This window comes from Salvelinus alpinus, chromosome 24 (genome assembly GCF_045679555.1).
Source record: "Salvelinus alpinus chromosome 24, SLU_Salpinus.1, whole genome shotgun sequence".
NCBI lineage: Eukaryota > Metazoa > Chordata > Actinopteri > Salmoniformes > Salmonidae > Salvelinus > Salvelinus alpinus.
Window position 1 is genome coordinate 15,702,550 of NC_092109.1, and position 20,142 is coordinate 15,722,691.

Here is a 20,142-nt window from a genome sequence, read left to right on the forward strand (position 1 = left end):
TTGTTTTGGGACATTTGAAGTTTGTCCTTCAGATTTGTTTTTATATCACTGAACCATAAGATACAAGCATAGTCATAGTGGCGCTGTATCAGAGATGTTGCCAGGGTCCTCATAGTTTCTGTAGCCAGGAACTTGGCTACCTTTGCCAGGAACCTTGTCCTGGAGTGAACCTTCTCAATGACATTCAGAGCCATGAGTTCACCTATCATGTGTTGGTCCAGCTCACATCCCAAGTATGTAACAGAAAAATGTTCCTTCACCGCTACACCATTACACTTGAACAAGAAGTTGGAAGAGATTCTCACTTTGTGTTTGGAACCAAACAGGATGCATTCTATCTTGCCTAAATGCAGAGACAGTTTGTTGTCAGATACCCACTTACTGACTTTAGTCAGTTCGCTGCTTAGGGCCTTTTCAACGGTCTCCTGATTCTTAAGTTAAACCAAGAGGGCAGAATCATCCGCATACAGGAACAGAGCGCATGAACAGGCAGTGCATGTCATTTACAGTGCATTCGAAAAGTATTCAGACCCCTTCACTTTTTCCAAATGTTGTTACGTTACAGCCTTATTCTAAAATGGATTAAATTGTTTTTTCCCCCTCATCAATCTACAATCCTCCATAATGACAAATCACATTTGCATAATTATTCAGACCCTTTACTCAGTATTTTGTTGATGAACCTTTGGCGGCGATTACAGCCTCGAGTCTTCTTGGGTATGATGCTACAAGCTTGGCACACCTGTATTTGGGGAGTTTCTCCCATTCTTCTCTGCAGAGCCTCTCAAGCTCTGTCAGGTTGTATGGGGAGCAATGCTGCACAGCTATTTTCAGGTCTCTCCAGAGATGTTCGATCAGGTTCAAGTCTGGCTAGCCCACTCAAGGACATTCAGAGACTTGTCCCAACGCCACTCCTGCGTTGTCTTGGCTGTGTGCTTAGGGTCGTTGTCCTGTTGGAAGGTGAACCTTCGCCCCAGTCTGAGGTCCTGAGCGCTGTGGAGCAGGTTTTCAACAAGGATCTCTCTGTACTTTGCTCCGTTCATCTTTCCCTCGATCCTGACTAGTCTCCCAGTCCCTGCCGCTGAAAAACATCATCACATCATGATGCTGCTACCACCATGCTTCATCGTAGTGATGGTATTGGCCATGTGATGAGCGGTGCCAGGTTTCCTCCAGACGTGACACTTGGCATTCAGGCCTAAGAGTTAAATCTTGGTTTCATCTGACTAGAAAATCTTGTTTGTCATGGTCTGAGAGTACGTTAGATGCCTTTTGAAAAACTCCAAGTGGGCTGTCATGTGCCTTTACTGAGGAGTGTTTTCCGTCTGACCACTCTATCCTAAAGGCCTGATTAGTGGAGTGCTGCAGAGATTGTTTTCCTTCTGGAAGGATGTCCCATCTCCACAGAGGAACTCTGGAGCTCTGTCAGAGTGACCATCTAGTTTTGGTCACCTCCCTGACCAAGGTCCTTCTCTCCCGGTTGCTCAGTTTGGCCGGGCGGACAGCTCTAAGAAGTTCCAAACTTCTTCCATTTAAGAATGATGGAGGCCACTGTTTTCTTGTGGCCCTTCAATGCAGCAGACATTTTTTAGTACCCTTCCCCAGATCTGCGCCTCGACACAATTCTATCCCGGAGCTCTACGGACAATTACTTCGACCTCATGGCTTGGTTTTTGCTCTGACGTGCACTGTCAACTGTGGGACCTTATATAGACAGGTGTGTGCCAAACCATGCCCAATCAATTGAATTTACCACAGGTGGATAACATTTCAAGGATGATTAATGGAAACAGGATGCACCTGAGCTCAATCTCGAGTCTTATAGCAAAGGGTCTGAATACTTATGTAAATAAGTTATTTCTGTTTTTTATTTTTTATTTTTAACACATTTGCAAAAATCTGTTTTCTTTTGTCATTATGGGGTAATGTGCGTAGATTAATGAGGATAAAAAAAGGCTGTAACGTAACAAAAGGTGGAAAATGTGAAAGGGCCTGAATACTTTCCGAATGCTCTATATAGAGCTAAAAAAGCAAAGGCCCCAAAGTGCTCCTATGGGGGACACCACAGTTTATTTCCTTAGCATCAGACAGTGTTCTGCCCACATCCACCCTTTGGACCATGTCAGTTGGGTATGACTTCACCCATAAGGGTAGGTAACAACACATCTGCCACGCTGATCCTCAACCCAGGGGCCCCTCAGGGGCGCGTGCTCAGTCCCCTCCTGTACTCCCTGTTCACCCATGACTGCATGGCCAAGCACGACTCCAACACCATCATTAAGTTTGCCGACGACATAACCTGATCACCGACAATGATGAGACAACCTATAGGGAGGATGTCAGAGACCTGGCCAGGATAACAACCTCTCCCTCAACGTGATCAAGACAAAGGAGATGATAATGAACTACAGGAAAAGGAGGGCCAAGCACGCCCCCATTCTCATCGACGGGCTGCAGTGGAGCAGGTTGAGAGCTTCAAGTTCCTTGGTGTCCACATCACCAACGAACTGTCATGGTCCAAACACACCGAGACAATTGTGAAGAGGGCACGACAACGCCTATTCCCCCTCAGGAGACTGAAAATATTTGGCATGGGTCCTCAGATCCTCAAAAAGTTCTACAGCTGCACCATCGAGAGCATCCTGACTGGTTGCGTCACTGCCTGGTATGGCAACTGCTCGACCTCCGACCACAAGGCACTACAGAGGGTAGTGCATACAGCAAAGTACATCACTGGGGCCAAGCTTCCTGCCATCCAGGACCTCTATATCAGGCGGTGTCAGAGGAGGCCCTAAAAATTGCCAAAGACTCCAGCCACCCTAGTCATAGACTGTTCTATCTGCTACCGCATGGCAAGCGGTACCAGAACGTCAAGTCTAGGTCCAAAAGGCTTCTTAACAGCTTCTACCCCCAAACCATAAGACTCCTGAACAGCTAATCAAATGGCTACCCCCCCCCCCCCCCCCATTTTTACGCTGCTGCTACTCTCTGTTTATTATTTATGCATAGTTACTTTACTTCTACCTACATGTACATATTACATAAACTACCTCAACTAACCTGTGCCCCCACACATTGACTCTGTACCAGTACCCCTAGCCTAATTACTGTTACTTTATTGTTGCTATTTAAATATTTGTAATTCTTCTATTTTCTTTTTTTTATTTTTTTTTTATTCATTTATTGTTTACTTCAGTTTATATAGTAAATACTTTCTTAACAATTACTTCTTCTTAAAACTGCAATGTTGGTTTAGGGCTTGTAAGTAAGCAATTCACTATAAGGTCAACACCTGTTGAATTCGGCGCATGTGACAAATAACATTTGATTTGATTTTGATAATAAGGAGTTGGTGACAAAACCAATTGCTTTATGTTTGTACAACAAAATATTACGCTTCACCGAATCAAAGCTTTTTGTAGGTCAAGCATGACCGTACCGCAGAGGTTGCTCCCTGTCAATTTCCTGCTTGATAAAATCTGTCAAGTATAGTAAACAAGTGTTAGTAGAATATATAACCTTTATTTAACCTTTATTCTAAAAAGCAACAACTCTTGCATGTTTCAACTCTTGTGATACCTTTCCATGTTGAATGGAATGGTTGATGATGTGTGTTACACGAGGTCCGACAGCTGGTATGTTATGCGGTCCTGTGGTTTCTGGTTGTCGAGATTTTCAAGCATCTTTGTAACGTCTGAAGTTGAAACTTGGGAAAATGGAAACTGTCCTCCGGAGAAGCCCCTGGCTTAATAATAGGTTTGAATATGATGGTTTCCAGAGGTGACAGTGCATTCTGGGAATTGGTCAACAAGGTTGCTGGCAATGGTGGTGAAAAACTCATTAAAATGATCAGCCACCTGTGCTCTGTCAAAGTTCCACATGGTCAGGTCATCTGAGGCTATGACTGTGTCCCAAAATGGCATTTGGGATGCAGCCTATGTCTATTGCTGTCCTATCTATATTTGATGAGTAGGTCATCCCAGCATTAGTATTCACCAGAAAGTACATCACAGTGAAATGTTTTCCACCTTTGAGAACACATCGCCATCCCATTCCAAACCCAGTGATGAAATTGAAATAGAAAACCACTGACTGACACGTTCAATTAAATCAAAAGCTGGTTTGGACAACATTGACATCATTCCTGATGATTTGCTTATGCAAATCAAACTGCTCGTTGGTGTTATTGGCAGCTGGTCTGCCTCAGTTGGTAGAGTAAATGTCACAAAGTTGACATCTGGTCCAGACAAGACAAGGACAAAACACTGAGGGACATGTCTTATGCTGCATACGGCCTCATCAGTGCTTCTGGATGTGCTCATAGCCGTTGATTATCTACATGCCTGGGCACTATAATTACATTCATAGCAGCCTTAATACCGTGAGATTGATGCTGTGGCTAGACCATGTGTTCAGGGGAAATGGATGAATAGTGGTTGGCTGAACTTGTTTAGCTGTTTGTTTTCTCTAGCAGCTTTGGCAAGATGGAGAGGAGAGCAGAGGCATAGCCAGGGAGATGAGAGCAGGCAACGAGCCCTTCCTCCTCTACATTCACCAACGCCTTCTCATATTACAGAACACAGATGGAGACGGAAAATGTGTGTGTTTCTGCATGCCATTCCCTTTCGTCTGTTGATCAGGGTAGTAGATCAAACATACTTATCCATGTAAGAGGCAGAGTGGAAGGACAGCATTCTGGATCCACACACACACACACACACACACACACACACACACACACACACACACACACACACACACACACACACACACACACACACACACACACACACACACACACACACACACACACACACACACACACACACACACACACACACTTTCTCACTCCTTGCCCGCTGATTGCACTCTCCATCATCTGTCTGAGAAAATCTCCCTCCTTGGGCACACTTAATTTCTATCTTATCCCTCCATTTCTGTCATTTTACTGCTGCCATCTATCTCCTACAGCCCTCCCCCTCTTGCTTTCTCCTGTCAGCTGATCTGTGCCTTCTAAGAGAAATACTGCCATAGGTCACTTTACCTAGGTAGAGAACCATTTAACTGCAGAACTCTGCCTACATTGTACCTCATTTATGATGAGGTAAATATCTTCATTTGCATTCTATATTTCTTTCTTTGTGATCAAGTGTCTTATCAGAAACAAATAGCAGGACAAAGGAATTGAATAATAAACAAAACCAGAGAAGCCATCAAGAAGCTAGACATCCTGTTTCCCTCCAACACTCCCACAGGAGCTCAGAGATTTGAACTATAACTTATGCTGGTAAGCGTGGCAGTTGAGAATTGATGGCACACTCTCTGGCATATTCTTTCTTAACACAGTCTGTTCTTCTCAGTTCTTAGTCTTTTCTAATTGTATCACCCTCTTTATTACCTTCAATTAAAAACTACCCCTCTTCTACAACTCCTGCTGAGAACGTCCTCATATGGACACCATACTCTTCAAAGGCTCGTTTTTTGGGGGGCAACCAAGGGACAGTTACCTTGATGTCTATGAGCAGCTCCTCTGGGTGAAATAGAATGGTGGGGCTCCGGTGCGCCTAACCGATTAAAACTGTCAGGAGATCAAGGTCCTGTGGGACTCTCAGGCCACTGTCTGTCTGAGCACCGTGTTGCAAACATACACTGACAGTAGAGTAGCTATCAGACCTGTGTGTATTGTTTCAGGACCATGGAAAACGAAATACTGTACATTGTCTCCTAGTAGTACAGCTGAGCTGATGTTTCAGGACCATGGAGAGCAACACACATTTTTCGCCATGTAGGTTACATCTGGATTTTGTTGGAGCATTGTCTTACTTTCTCCCTCCAGTCTCACAGAATTTGATCAAGTAAAGCAGTGCTTTTACTCGAGTGCCTTTCTTTTCAGGACCACGGAGAGTGACATAGTTTTTCTTACTGGTAGTGAGATCATCTCAGCTATCCCAAATCTAACTAAGATGGATGGTTGAGAGCAATATTTTCCCCATAATTGCTGATCATGTTAGATCTGAGATCAACTTGTGGAATGAGGAAGGAGGAAGGATGATGTCCTTTCATAGTACTCAATGGGGCAGAGCCAAACAAGAGCGACACTTCAGCCATGCACTATAGGCCGGTATAACTACCCGACTCAGACTCAAATATTGATCAGCTATTTCATCAGTCAAACATGAGTGGTTTAGGGGTTAGTGGAGACATATATCTCTGGCAGACTCATGAATTGATGCTTTTAGTGAAAGGTGTGGTTGGAGGTCAATACAGTAACTCTCTGACTCCTCTTTAACATTTCTCTCATCTCTTTCTTCACACACACACACACACACACACACACACACACACACACACACACACACACACACACACACACACACACACACACACACACACACACACACACACACACACACACACACACACACACACACACACACACACATACACACACACACACACACACACACTACCGTTCAAAAGTTTGGGGTCACTTAGAAATATCCTTGTTTTTTAAAAGAAAATCCTTTTTTAAAAGCCTTTTAAAATGATAAACTTGGATTAGCTAACATAACATGCCATTGGAACACAGGAGTGATGGTTGCTGATAATGGGCCTCTGTAGATATTCCATAGAAAAATCAGCCGTTTCCAGCTACAATAGTCATTTACAACATTAACAATGCCTACACTGTATTTCTGATCAATTTGATGTTATTTTAATGGACAAAAAATTTGATTTTCTTTCAAAAACAAGGACATTTCTAAGTGACCCCAAACTTTTGAACGGTAGTGTACACACACACACACACATTACCTATTTTCTGCCCGCACTAGTCATAGCCGCACCCCTATCTTTAGTCTGTACAAGGAACCACCCTGGTTCCCCTCTTCATACATCTCTCCTATTTCTTCCCTCGTCTGCCCCTCCTCTCCACTTTAGTCAGTGGAGCCACGCTGTCTGTTCTTCATTCATCCCTTGTATTCCTTCTTTTATCTGCTGCTTTACTTATTTGTATCCCTTTTGTCTCAGTGTGTGTGTGTGTGTGTGTGTGTGTGTGTGTGTGTGTGTGTGTGTGTGTGTGTGTGTGTGTGTGTGTGTGTGCGTGTGTGTGTGTGTGTGTGTGTGTGCGTGTGTGTGTGTGCGTGTGTGTGTACGTGAGTGTGTACGTGAGTGTGGAACAATGACTGAAAAAGATTCTATAACAAACTCCCAAGGACGTCCAGTGCCTTCATTTGTTTCACTAGCAGGTTGTTTTGTGGATTGATTGATTAGTATTCGAAGGCTGATGGACCGTTACTTGTTTGCTGTGTCTGCCGGTGGAGTGTGTGTAGACAACCACAATTCCCCAGTGTATCCTTCCCTGGGGGTTAACTATTTGTGTGTGTCTCAATCCCTCGCTTTGTGCTAGCTAGAAAGTGACTCAACTAAGCACCAAAAAGACTCGGGCACACCTTATATCTTGACTTTAGGCACCTTAGAATTTCACTGAAATGTAGAAATGTACTAACTAAAACGTGGTCCTCTAGGGACAATGCACTTGTACATACCTGTATTTGTGTGTACAAACTTATACTGCAGGAATTCACTTTGTGGTGTAGGGGATGACAGCTCCTTATATGGCTCTACTCAGTTTCCTGTCCACTGCCTCCACCCGCGCCCCCCCCCCCCCCCCCCTTGTACACACACACACACACACACACACCTGATGATGACAAGCAGGAGTCCAACCCCCTCACATCCCATTTTCTCTGGTTCTGATCAATGAATAGAGAGAGAGAGAGAGAGAGAGAGAGAGAGAGAGAGAGAGAGAGAGAGCGTGTCACAGTGTTTTCGTTCAGTACACGTTACCTCACACGCACTCTGAAGACACAGCAGCTAGAAAGGGCACCCGTATCTATCCGTTGCATTACTGTTTTCTTTCCGAGAGAGCTCTGCAGACGTGAAAACACCGCGATTCCTGCCGAAGTGGAACGCTCGCCAGTTATCACAGTCGTTCCTGGATTCCCTACAACCTTCTCACCGCATTTCTCCATCCTAGGTTTTCTGGAATGAGCTGTTTTCCTGCTTGCGTCGTTTCCATGTCAGCATGGGAACTGCCGTGTCCAAAAGGAAGAATATAAGAAACGATGCGACATCTTCCGTGGCAGCAAAAGTTAGGTGAGTGCCCTCTGTCCCGACCGACCAAACACCCACCGACAGACTAGCATTTCGGCATTACCGTCACACTGTAGCAGATATCTGCTGTGCTACAAAATTACTGAACATAGCGTGACATAGGACCTAACAGTGACATTAAGGCTACCTCTTTATGCAACAAGAACAGGTGTATTTAGGCTAACCAACGAAATTGCGTAATTGCGCGTTTATTAACGCCTAGATCTATTCATGGTGGGTCCCCCACAATTATTATACCTTATGTCGTCCCGTGCAGGACAGTTAGGATAGATATCATCATAATAATCGGGGAGCAACATCAACCCGTCACTGCGTCTGCAGCTTCCTCGACATGACTTGGTTGCACAAATAGCAATTGATGGGTTACACAATTTACCGTTTAGGTTCCCAAAGTGGCCTTTGTTCTCACCATTGGCGCATGCATGTCTCAGGGCGCATGCAGAAAGTGTGTATCATGACAGGGAATATGTTCACGTATACTGGACATCTGTATGATGCAGTGCAATTTAGATTCGTTTGAGCTTAGTCCATTTCAACTTCAGTTCACTCTGTCTGGATCTCGTTCACAGACAACAGTTAACACATTAGCACATATAGCTCTTGACGGTGGCCTAAAATCAAACATGATATGCAAAGGAAAGGTAAAATCATGGCAACATCGTCTAACCCATTTAGGAGACTGTAGCCTTTGGGTCCCACTGCACGGATGGTGACTTGTTTCCTACCAATGGATCAGATATGAAGGACACTTACCATTAACCGTTATCTTTAGAAACAATTGGATTTGTAATGGTCTGCATTTGACATTAATGGCAGCGACTACCGGTATTGGATGCACTGGCGTTGCACCCTGCGGGAAAATGATCGAGCTATCAATTCATCAATCAGCCGCAATTGACTCGCGCGCCGTCGGTGATCGGGCGTCACGGTGAGTTATTGCACCAGTCGGAAAATGGAAACAGAATGCCTATAAACGCCACCGTTAATTTATTAAGCAAAGAAAGCATAAACAATCCTATATTTGGCAGGTCTCTGAGGCTATAGCCTAGGCTAACCAGTCTAAACGACTCACGTGAGCTAAACGTTACTTCGCATGTCCTGTGAAAGTTTAAACACAGGTCATTCATCTGGGAGATTTCTGAAACCGTGTCACCAAGACTCTGGGAGATTTCTGAAACCGTGTCACCAAGGCAATAATTTCTAACAGCACCGCATTAACGTTTATTCTAAAGTTGGCAATGCGCAGGTATCCTGTGTTTACTGTTTGGGTATATTGAGCGGAATAACCCTCAGTTTTCTCAATGCACGTCGTCTGCTTATAGATTCCCCCCAAAATGGATAGGTCTCGACTCAATTTAGCCAATAATGAAATCAGTGTGATGGCTCCCTCATGCCATCGTGGCTGCAGCTGCACCTTGGTGGGATTAAATGGACCGTACAGCAGTTGGAATAGGAGAGAAATTCACAGAGATAAACATATCTGATTGGTCACACATGAGTTGTCACACAACCTTCGTTTAATGGAGGTCACTGCATGACCTTGAATCCAGATGCTGGGTTAACGTCATAGAGAGATGTTGGATTATATTGGCATGCTTATGTCATTCTATGTGTGTGTGTGTGTGTGTGTGTGTGTGTGTGTGTGTGTGTGTGTGTGTGTGTGTGTGTGTGTGTGTGTGTGTGTGTGTGTGTGTGTGTGTGTGTGTGTGTTTGTGGGTGGGTGTAAACCCTCTCTGTATGCAGTGCTGTGTGTGTGTGCTCCACTCTGTACTGCGCTACTTTCTCTGAACACACACAGAGGGCTATGACGAGAGAAAGGGGACATCTTTCTCTTTTTCATTTCTCTCATCTCTTTCTTCACACATACACACACACACACACACACACACACACACACACACACACACACACACACACACACACACACACACACACACACACACACACACACACACACACACACACACACACCAATCTCCTACCTGACACATGGACAATATCTCTCATGCCTTTCAATTGACTGGAGTTTGAATGATATGATTGAACATACAGTAGTATACACTAGAGTAGGATCCAGGCTCAGTACACTCCTCAGTACACTCCTCAGTACACTCCTCAGTACACTCCTCAGTACACGCCTCAGTACACGCCTCAGTACACTCCTCAGTACACTCCTCAGTACACTCCTCAGTACACTCCTCAGTACACGCCTCAGTACACGCCTCAGTACACTCCTCAGTACACTCCTCAGTACACGCCTCAGTACACTCCTCAGTACACTCCTCAGTACACGCCTCAGTACACGCCTCAGTACACTCCTCAGTACACTCCTCAGTACACTCCTCAGTACACGCCTCAGTACACGCCTCAGTACACTCCTCAGTACACTCATCTCAGCTCAGTCAGCTCCAACCTTTACTGTCATTACTGAGATCACACATCTAACACATTCAATATTCATCACTCACTCACCTGCATATGAACTCATCAATGCATAGTCACGCACAGTACTAACCTAATCTCTGTAACACGCACACCCACTCATCGCAGGGGGAAAATAATCCTGCAGCAAGAGGATTTGAATATCTGAAGAAAGATTTAGAATCGCCACCAGGGGGCAGCTGGAAGCGGGTTTTGAAAACAATGCAGTACCGTACATACATTAGATACATTGTTTTATTATATGTTGAAGGCAAGCAGTAGGCAGAATACATTGTTTTGGTTACCTGTGTGGACTTGCGGTTAAAGACACGGACCCCAATACACATATGCCAGAGTTGGCAAGGATTTGATTCCTGCTCTTTGACTCGTGGATGAATGTCTATTTTTGGCACATTAATTCCACGTCGTTACAGAGTTAAAACAGAAACAACTCAAAGGTTAACCGTTTAGGCATTAATTCCGAGTGCTTAAGGTTAGGGCTATGGTTTGGGGAGGCTTAAAACGAAATCCTTAAAAAGGCGGGCATATGTATCATCAGTATTAGTGCTTGCTAGAACATTGTGAACCGTCGTAGCACAGTGATCTATCTATACAGCGCACTCCGGCTCCGATCCACATGAGTGCTGGTCGATTTCGTGACCAGCCCGAACCTACATTAATTAGGCCCACAAATTAATTGCGTTTGTTTAAAGAAGTTCAATAAATAGTCTGATAATTTATGCATAAAGGAAATGTGCCTCAGCTCAACATAAGCTTGAAGATATACTACTCTGGAGGAACGTTTGTCGTTCTACAGTAGGCCTACATCGATCAATCAATTGATGGCCCAAATCAGCGCATCAACAGCCGTTTGGAAAACGGGTAGCATGAAGAATGTACTGGAATATATTCAAATAACAAGGGGCCTTTTGCAATCATCGATGGCATGAGGTTATCACCAGTTGATGTCTCATTAGACAATCAATAGCACTAAATTCACCCACACAGCTGATCTCAATTGCAACCATTATTGGTCACCTCATTACTGCGCCCTAAAATACGATGTCAGTGTTACATTAATGTTAGTCCTGCTTGCAACCAAAGTCTTTCAAGATACACTATATATATACAAAAGTATGTGGACACCCCTTCAAATTAGTGGATTCGGCTATTTCAGCCACACCCGTTGCTGACCGTGTATAAAAAGGAGCACACAGCCATGCAATCTCCATAGACAAACATCGGCAGTAGAATGGCCATACTGAAGAGCTCAGTGACTTTCAACGTGGCACCGTCATAGGATGCCACCTTTCCAACAAGTCAGTTCGTCAAATTTCTGCCCCGCCAAAGCTGCCCTGGTCAACTGTAAGTGCTGTTACTGTGAAGTGGAAACGTCTAGGAGCAACAACGGCTCAGCCGCGAAGTGGTAGGCCACACACGCTCACAGAACTGGACTGCCGAGTGCTGAAACACGAACATCGTCTGTCCTCGTTTGCAACACTCACTACCGAATTCCAAACTGCCTTTGGAAGGAACGTCAGCACAAGAACTGTTCGTCGGGAACTTCATGAAATGGGTTTCCATGGCCCGAGCAGCCGCACACAAGCCTAAAATCACCATGTGCAATGCCAAGTGTTGGCTGGAGTGGTGTAAAGCTAGCTGCCATTGGACTTTGGAGCAGTGGAAACACATTCTCTGGAGTGATGAATCCCGCTTCACTATCTGGCAGTCCGACAGACAAATCTGGGTTTGACGGATGCCAAGAGAACACTACCTGCCCGAATGCATAGTGCCAACTGTAAAGTTTGGTGGAGGAGGAATAATGGTCTGGGACTGTTTTTCATGGTTTGGGCCAGGGACCTTAGTTCCAGTGAAGGGAAATATTAACACTACAGCATACAATGCCATTCTAGATGATTCTATACTTCCAACTTTGTGGCAACAGTTTGGGGAAGGCCCTTTCCTGTTTCAGCATGACAATGTCCCCGTGCACAAGGCGAGGTACATACAGAAATGGTTTGTCGAGATCGGTGTGGAGGAACTTGACTGGCCTGCACAGAGCCCTGTCCTCAACCCCATCGAACACCTTTCAGATGAATTGGAACACCGACTGCGAGCCAGGCCTAATCGCCCAACATAAGTGCCCGACCTCACTAATGCTCTTGTGGCTGAATGGAAGAAAGTCCCTGCAGCAATATTCCAACATCTAGTGGAAAGCCTTCCCAGAAGAGTGGAGGCTGTTATAGCAGCAAAGGGGGGGACCAACTCCATATTAATGCCCATGATTTTGGAATGATATGTTCGAGCAGGTGTCCACGTACTTTTGGTCATGTAGTGTATGTTCGCCCTCTGGTTTGTATTGCAATCGGAATAACTTTTTGGACAGACTAAAGGCGATTTATCTGTTTGACCAGCATTCCGTACAATAATATAAATCAAGCATTTCCTCGTTTACCACGGCAAATCTACTGTGGCAATTTACCCAACACTTTGTATGAATGGAAACTAATGTTGGTGTAGTCTATTTTATTTGTTTCTTATTTATGTTATCTAATAGTGTCTGGTATGGTCATTTCTTATCAAGATCAGGGGTAAAATATCCCTGAACTGTCCATATTTAAAATGGTCAATAAATCAGGGCGATTGAGTTATTTGTGCCAGAAGGGCCAGATTCAAACCAAAACTAACACTGTAGGCCTCTATGTGCCCTGAAGGCTGTGTCCCTAACCTCTAGACCACCCCAGGCCACAATTGAACTGAATCTTGACCTTAGCATACACTTGGCACTTGTATGCCGTAGCCTAGTGGAGACCAATATCTAACTTGTGTTATTCAGCTATATAAAACAATGGTGGCTGATGTGTATGGCTGCATTTCAGACACATTTTTGTACATTTGAATGTTGCAGTAATAGGACCTTGGCCTGTAGTGTTTGAGGAAGCAAGAGACAATTATTTTGATAGCAAGCCCTGATCCCAATGACTCTACTGCCCATGCATGGAGAGAAAGAGAACTGCTCATTTTCAGGGACTCTCAACGCTCATTTGAATTTCCCGATGCAGGGGGAAAGTTCTCTGCGACAAAAGAGTGATCAAGTTAAGATCCGACATCTCTAAACACACACGCACGCACGCACGCACGCACGCACGCACGCACGCACGCACGCACACACACACACACACACACACACACACACACACACACACACACACACACACACACACACACACACACACACACACACACACACACACACACACAGTATGTCTCTCTCTCAAAGACACATACACACAGCTGGCCTATATGATTGGTATTCACAGCCAGGTCTGTGCTGCGTGACGTTGTGACTACAGAAAGCCATTAAAAGGGTGTTAGGCTGAACGTGCTCAACACGCAGAAGCTCCTCCAGTGGTCCTGCTTTCCACACACATGCATTCACGTATACACATACACACACACACACACACACACACACACACACACACACACACACACACACACACACACACACACACACACACACACACACACACACACACACACACACACACACACACACACACACACACACACACACACACACAGACACAACAGTACAGCGGGTACACAGAGTCCTTCTATTTGATGCACCTCGTCCTGCTCTCCTCCCCGTTGTCTAAAGGGCAGGCAGGGCTCTGCAGCTCTGCAAACTGCTCCTCTAATCAGAGTGGTCTTTCTTTTTGCAGTGCCTGTTCTCCTGCTCTATCCCACTGTGCTTTACTCTATGCCTTCTCATATTCTCTCCTTCTGTGCGCCATCAAAGAGCCTCATTCACAGTACCTTCTGTCCCTGCTGGATCCCAACACGTAGCATGTTCCCTCTTTATCTTAGCTAAAGTACCTACAATTTATGACATTTGGCATTCCCTTTCCCTCTCTGTTGCCCACCTATGGATTCATTGCGATGCTTCCTCTTTCCTGTCCTCTTCTTTTAGGCCACTCAAACCGCACTCATCTCCGAGGCTGAACCTGAACCAGAAGCAGTGGAACCGACAGTCTCAGGTGAAAGTGTGCGCCCTGTGTTAGTGGGACATATGGCTGAGCTCCGTGGCTCCTCCGTGCTCCCGTAGGCCGGTGTCTGTGTGATGGATGAGGCCAGCTGGTCTCATCCACAGTGGCGAGGCCTCTCTGTCTCGCTCATCCGTTCCTGGCGTTAGCGTCAGGAAACACAGGGTCAAACTGTGGAGGGAGGGCCTCACTGAAGAGCTCCGCCAGGGGACACAGCAAATGACTGGAGGTCACGCACATCTCAGCCGCTGCGTCCGGACAGCCGGTGTGTGTCCGGTGTCTGAGTCATCACTCATTTTCGTTTACCGGTATTTTTACACACTCTTGTTAGTATATACAGTCTGGTGAAGAGTAATGCTTCGCATCTTTACAGCACACAGTGCTTATCGTATAGGGGTGGATGGGGTCGGACAGTTAATCGCATCCAACAGCCAATCCAAATGCCCCGCACTATGAGGTGTCTGGCCACTCTAGGTGTTGATTGGACAGTGCAGACACAGTGTCAGATTGACACAGTGAAGATGCGGAGACAGCCGCCTTCTGCCCCGGTGTGTGAACACCACAGAGATAGATAGTCTGTGAGAGCACGGGCAGCGCCATTGAGGCCATCTCCATTTTGAAGTATTCCATTTTCTTCTTCTACTACTACTATGAGTTGGTATACAAACTGAAAGAGTGCACACTGCCTAGTGTTTACTCACAACTATAATTCATTGGCTGGTCCCTCCTGATGACCCTGATGGAATCATGTAATCATCCCTTAACCCATAGAATGCCCCACCAAGTTGACTACTTTAAAATGGTGGAAGCCCTCAACGTCCATGCCAAAACAGGTTTTATCCATCTAGAGTCCTCTATCTGACTATATGATGTATACCTTATTGCATTACAGATCACACAAACTACCGAACCTTTCAAACAGCTCGGGCTAGAGCAACAGTTAGCTCACCCTGCAGCCTTTTGGATTGTCTTTGGAAATATGGCATCAGGAAAATCCCCAAATCCTTGATCTGTGTGTCCTTAAGGAGAGCGATACGATTGATCAGTTGAAGCTAACTACGAGAGCACTCTGACAGATGGAGCGATGAGACAGAGGGCTCACACTCTCACGTTCAGACACACTCATGGGTTTTTTTCAAAGAAAAGGCAGGCGGGTTGAAAGGACTGCCAGTGCAATAGAAATACAATGAGTCGTTCTATCTCTATGGCCAGTGCATTGTCTCTAGTGATGGAGCATAACAGATAGCCTTACCCCGTTTCTTTTGTCTGCTCCCGATCCTCTCACATAATGCTGCTTTCCCTCTGTATTTATTCCTTTACCCCCCTTGTCTGTTTGTTCTTCTGAGCTGAACTATCTTAAGATTAGCTTACTCAACTGTAAAAGGAGCTATCGAGCTCCTGTGTTCTCTCTCTTTCTCCCGCCCTCTCGTTCCCTCCCTCCCTCCCTCTATATTAGAGGTCATTAAAGTGATTGCTGTTATTACGCTGATTGGGTGAGATGATACCGACACACAGCAATTAGGCGTCTGTCGTGTTTTGTGCTGGTTGTGTGTGTGTGTGTGTGTGTGTGTGTGTGTGTGTGTGTGTGTGTGTGTGTGTGTGTGTGTGTGTGTGTGTGTGTGCGTGCGTGCGTGCGTGCGTGCGTGCGTGCGTGCGTGCGTGCGTGCGTGCGTGTGTATGGGTTTGAGTGTAAATGCTTCTGTGCATGTGTTTGATGAGCTGCGTCGGGGGCGGGAGGGAATTCAGTGCCAAACTCAGGGTTGAGGAGGCTGAAGTGGCACCTACTCTCTGACGAGGTGACATTTTAATCGGTCCTCTGATCAAGTGCTGGGCCCCAATGCCCTATAAAGCACCCCTACAAGAGCCTGCAATTAGAGAGCCTAACTATTCACACCTATCAGGTGGATTTAAGCTCAGGGAGTTGAGTTAAACAGCTGGAAGAGAAAAAGCTCTTCAATTAGTGAAACGGCGAGAGGATTCGATTAACCAACATTTAGAGATATTGCTGGCCAGCCCATTGTTTATAGATGAGGGGAGCCAAAGGCTGGGGAATTGGTCTACAGGTATTCAAGGACCACTGACAATCCTGCCAGTGAACTGCTGGTTGTCTTACGGCATTATAGTTGTTTGTCCTCTAAATGATATCGGAGTATGTCGTTTCACTGCATTAAGAGGCAAAGAGAAATGACAGGAAGGGATTGTGAGTTGATAGAGAAATGACAGGAAGGGATTGTGAGTTGATAGAGAAATGACAGGAAGGGATTGTGAGTTGATAGAGAAATGACAGGAAGGGATTGTGAGTTGATAGAGAAATGACAGGAAGGGATTGTGAGTTGATAGAGAAATGACAGGAAGGGATTGTGAGTTGATAGAGAAATGACAGGAAGGGATTGTGAGTTAATAAAGAAATGACAGGAAGGGATTGTGAGTTGATAAAGAAATGACAGGAAGGGATTGTGAGTTGATAGAGAAATGACAGGAAGGGATTGTGAGTTGATAGAGAAATGACAGGAAGGGATTGTGAGTTGTAAGAGAAATGACAGGAAGGGATTGTGAGTTGATAGAGAAATGACAGGAAGGGATTGTGAGTTGATAGAGAAATGACAGGAAGGGATTGTGAGTTGATAGAGAAATGACAGGAAGGGATTGTGAGTTGATAGAGAAATGACAGGAAGGGATTGTGAGTTGATAGAGAAATGACAGGAAGGGATTGTGAGTTGACAGAGAAATGACAGGAAGGGATTGTGAGTTGATAGAGAAATGACAGGAAGGGATTGTGAGTTGATAAAGAAATGACAGGAAGGGATTGTGAGTTGATAAAGAAATGACAGGAAGGGATTGTGAGTTGATAGAGAAATGACAGGAAGGGATTGTGAGTTGATAGAGAAATGACAGGAAGGGATTGTGAGTTGATAGAGAAATGACAGGAAGGGATTGTGAGTTGATAAAGAAATGACAGGAAGGGATTGTGAGTTGATAGAGAAATGACAGGAAGGGATTGTGAGTTGATAGAGAAATGACAGGAAGGGATTGTGAGTTGATAGAGAAATGACAGGAAGGGATTGTGAGTTGATAGAGAAATGACAGGAAGGGATTGTGAGTTGATAGAGAAATGACAGGAAGGGATTGTGAGTTGATAGAGAAATGACAGGAAGGGATTGTGAGTTGATAGAGAAATGACAGGAAGGGATTGTGAGTTGATAGAGAAATGACAGGAAGGGATTGTGAGTTGACAGAGAAATGACAGGAAGGGATTGTGAGTTGATAGAGAAATGACAGGAAGGGATTGTGAGTTGATAAAGAAATGACAGGAAGGGATTGTGAGTTGATAAAGAAATGACAGGAAGGGATTGTGAGTTGATAGAGAAATGACAGGAAGGGATTGTGAGTTGATAGAGAAATGACAGGAAGGGATTGTGAGTTGATAGAGAAATGACAGGAAGGGATTGTGAGTTGATAAAGAAATGACAGGAAGGGATTGTGAGTTGATAGAGAAATGACAGGAAGGGATTGTGAGTTGATAGAGAAATGACAGGAAGGGATTGTGAGTTGATAGAGAAATGACAGGAAGGGATTGTGAGTTGATAGAGAAATGACAGGAAGGGATTGTGAGTTGATAGAGAAATGACAGGAAGGAATTGTGAGTTGATAGAGAAATGACAGGAAGGGATTGTGAGTTGATAGAGAAATGACAGGAAGGGATTGTGAGTTGATAGAGAAATGACAGGAAGGGATTGTGAGTTGATAGAGAAATGACAGGAAGGGATTGTGAGTTGATAGAGAAATGACAGGAAGGGATTGTGAGTTGATAAAGAAATGACAGGAAGGGATTGTGAGTTGATAAAGAAATGACAGGAAGGGATTGTGAGTTGATAGAGAAATGACAGGAAGGGATTGTGAGTTGATAGAGAAATGACAGGGAATGATTGTGAGTTGATAGAGAAATGACAGGAAGGGATTGTGAGTTGATAGAGAAATGACAGGAAGGGATTGTGAGTTGATAGAGAAATGACAGGAAGGGATTGTGAGTTGATAGAGAAATGACAGGAAGGGATTGTGAGTTGATAAAGAAATGACAGGAAGGGATTGTGAGTTGATAAAGAAATGACAGGAAGGGATTGTGAGTTGATAGAGAAATGACAGGAAGGGATTGTGAGTTGATAGAGAAATGACAGGAAGGGATTGTGAGTTGATAGAGAAATGACAGGAAGGGATTGTGAGTTGATAGAGAAATGACAGGAAGGGATTGTGAGTTGATAGAGAAATGACAGGAAGGGATTGTGAGTTGATAGAGAAATGACAGGAAGGGATTGTGAGTTGATAGAGAAATGACAGGAAGGGATTGTGAGTTGATAGAGAAATGACAGGAAGGGATTGTGAGTTGATAGAGAAATGACAGGAAGGGATTGTGAGTTGATAGAGAAATGACAGGAAGGGATTGTGAGTTGATAGAGAAATGACAGGAAGGGATTGTGAGTTGATAGAGAAATGACAGGAAGGGATTGTGAGTTGATAGAGAAATGACAGGAAGGGATTGTGAGTTGATAGAGAAATGACAGGAAGGGATTGTGAGTTGATAAAGAAATGACAGGAAGGGATTGTGAGTTGATAAAGAAATGACAGGAAGGGATTGTGAGTTGATAGAGAAATGACAGGAAGGGATTGTGAGTTGATAGAGAAATGACAGGAAGGGATTGTGAGTTGATAGAGAAATGACAGGAAGGGATTGTGAGTTGATAGAGAAATGACAGGAAGGGATTGTGAGTTGATAGAGAAATGACAGGAAGGGATTGTGAGTTGATAAAGAAATGACAGGAAGGGATTGTGAGTTGATAAAGAAATGACAGGAAGGGATTGTGAGTTGATAGAGAAATGACAGGAAGGGATTGTGAGTTGATAGAGAAATGACAGGAAGGGATTGTGAGTTGATAGAGAAATGACAGGAAGGGATTGTGAGTTGATAGAGAAATGACAGGAAGGGATTGTGAGTTGTTGGAGAAACGGGAACTTCTTATGCATTTTAAGCCTGCGTTTACACAGGCAGCCCAATTCTGATATTTTGCCCAATCATTGGCAAAACAGCTGATCTGATTTTTCAAAAGACCAATTACTGGAAAAAATCATCAGAATTGAGCTGTCTGTGTAAACGCAGTCATTGATACACACACACACACACACACACACACACACACACACACACACACACACACACACACACACACACACACACACACACACACACACACACACACACACACACACACACACACACACACACACACACACACACACACACATACACACACACATATACACATTGTAAAACACAGAAGAGGAGTATGTGGGCTGTTTGTTTTGTATACAGTGTGTATGAAGTGGTGTATAGAACTCTATATTGGCCCGGCTAGTACTAGTAAGAGGGTCGGAAGTGTTGAGTTGCAAAGTGACAGAGAGAAAATGATGCTGAAGCAAAATGGTGCCCCCTATTGGCAATCTGTAA

The 20,142-nt window shown here is 44.6% G+C and overlaps 1 protein-coding gene across 1 annotated transcript in view; it reads left to right on the plus strand.

Annotated features, from left to right (window-relative positions):
• The first annotated feature begins 7,784 nt into the window (after window positions 1-7,784).
• The window catches only part of LOC139552227 (NMDA receptor synaptonuclear signaling and neuronal migration factor-like), a 38,616-nt gene continuing 26,258 nt past the window's right edge, over window positions 7,785-20,142 (plus strand). Inside the window, exon 1 of the mRNA XM_071363743.1 lies at window positions 7,785-8,157. Coding sequence (XP_071219844.1) covers window positions 8,087-8,157 — 71 coding nt within the window. The 5' untranslated portion in view covers window positions 7,785-8,086. The remainder of the gene's footprint in view (window positions 8,158-20,142) is intronic.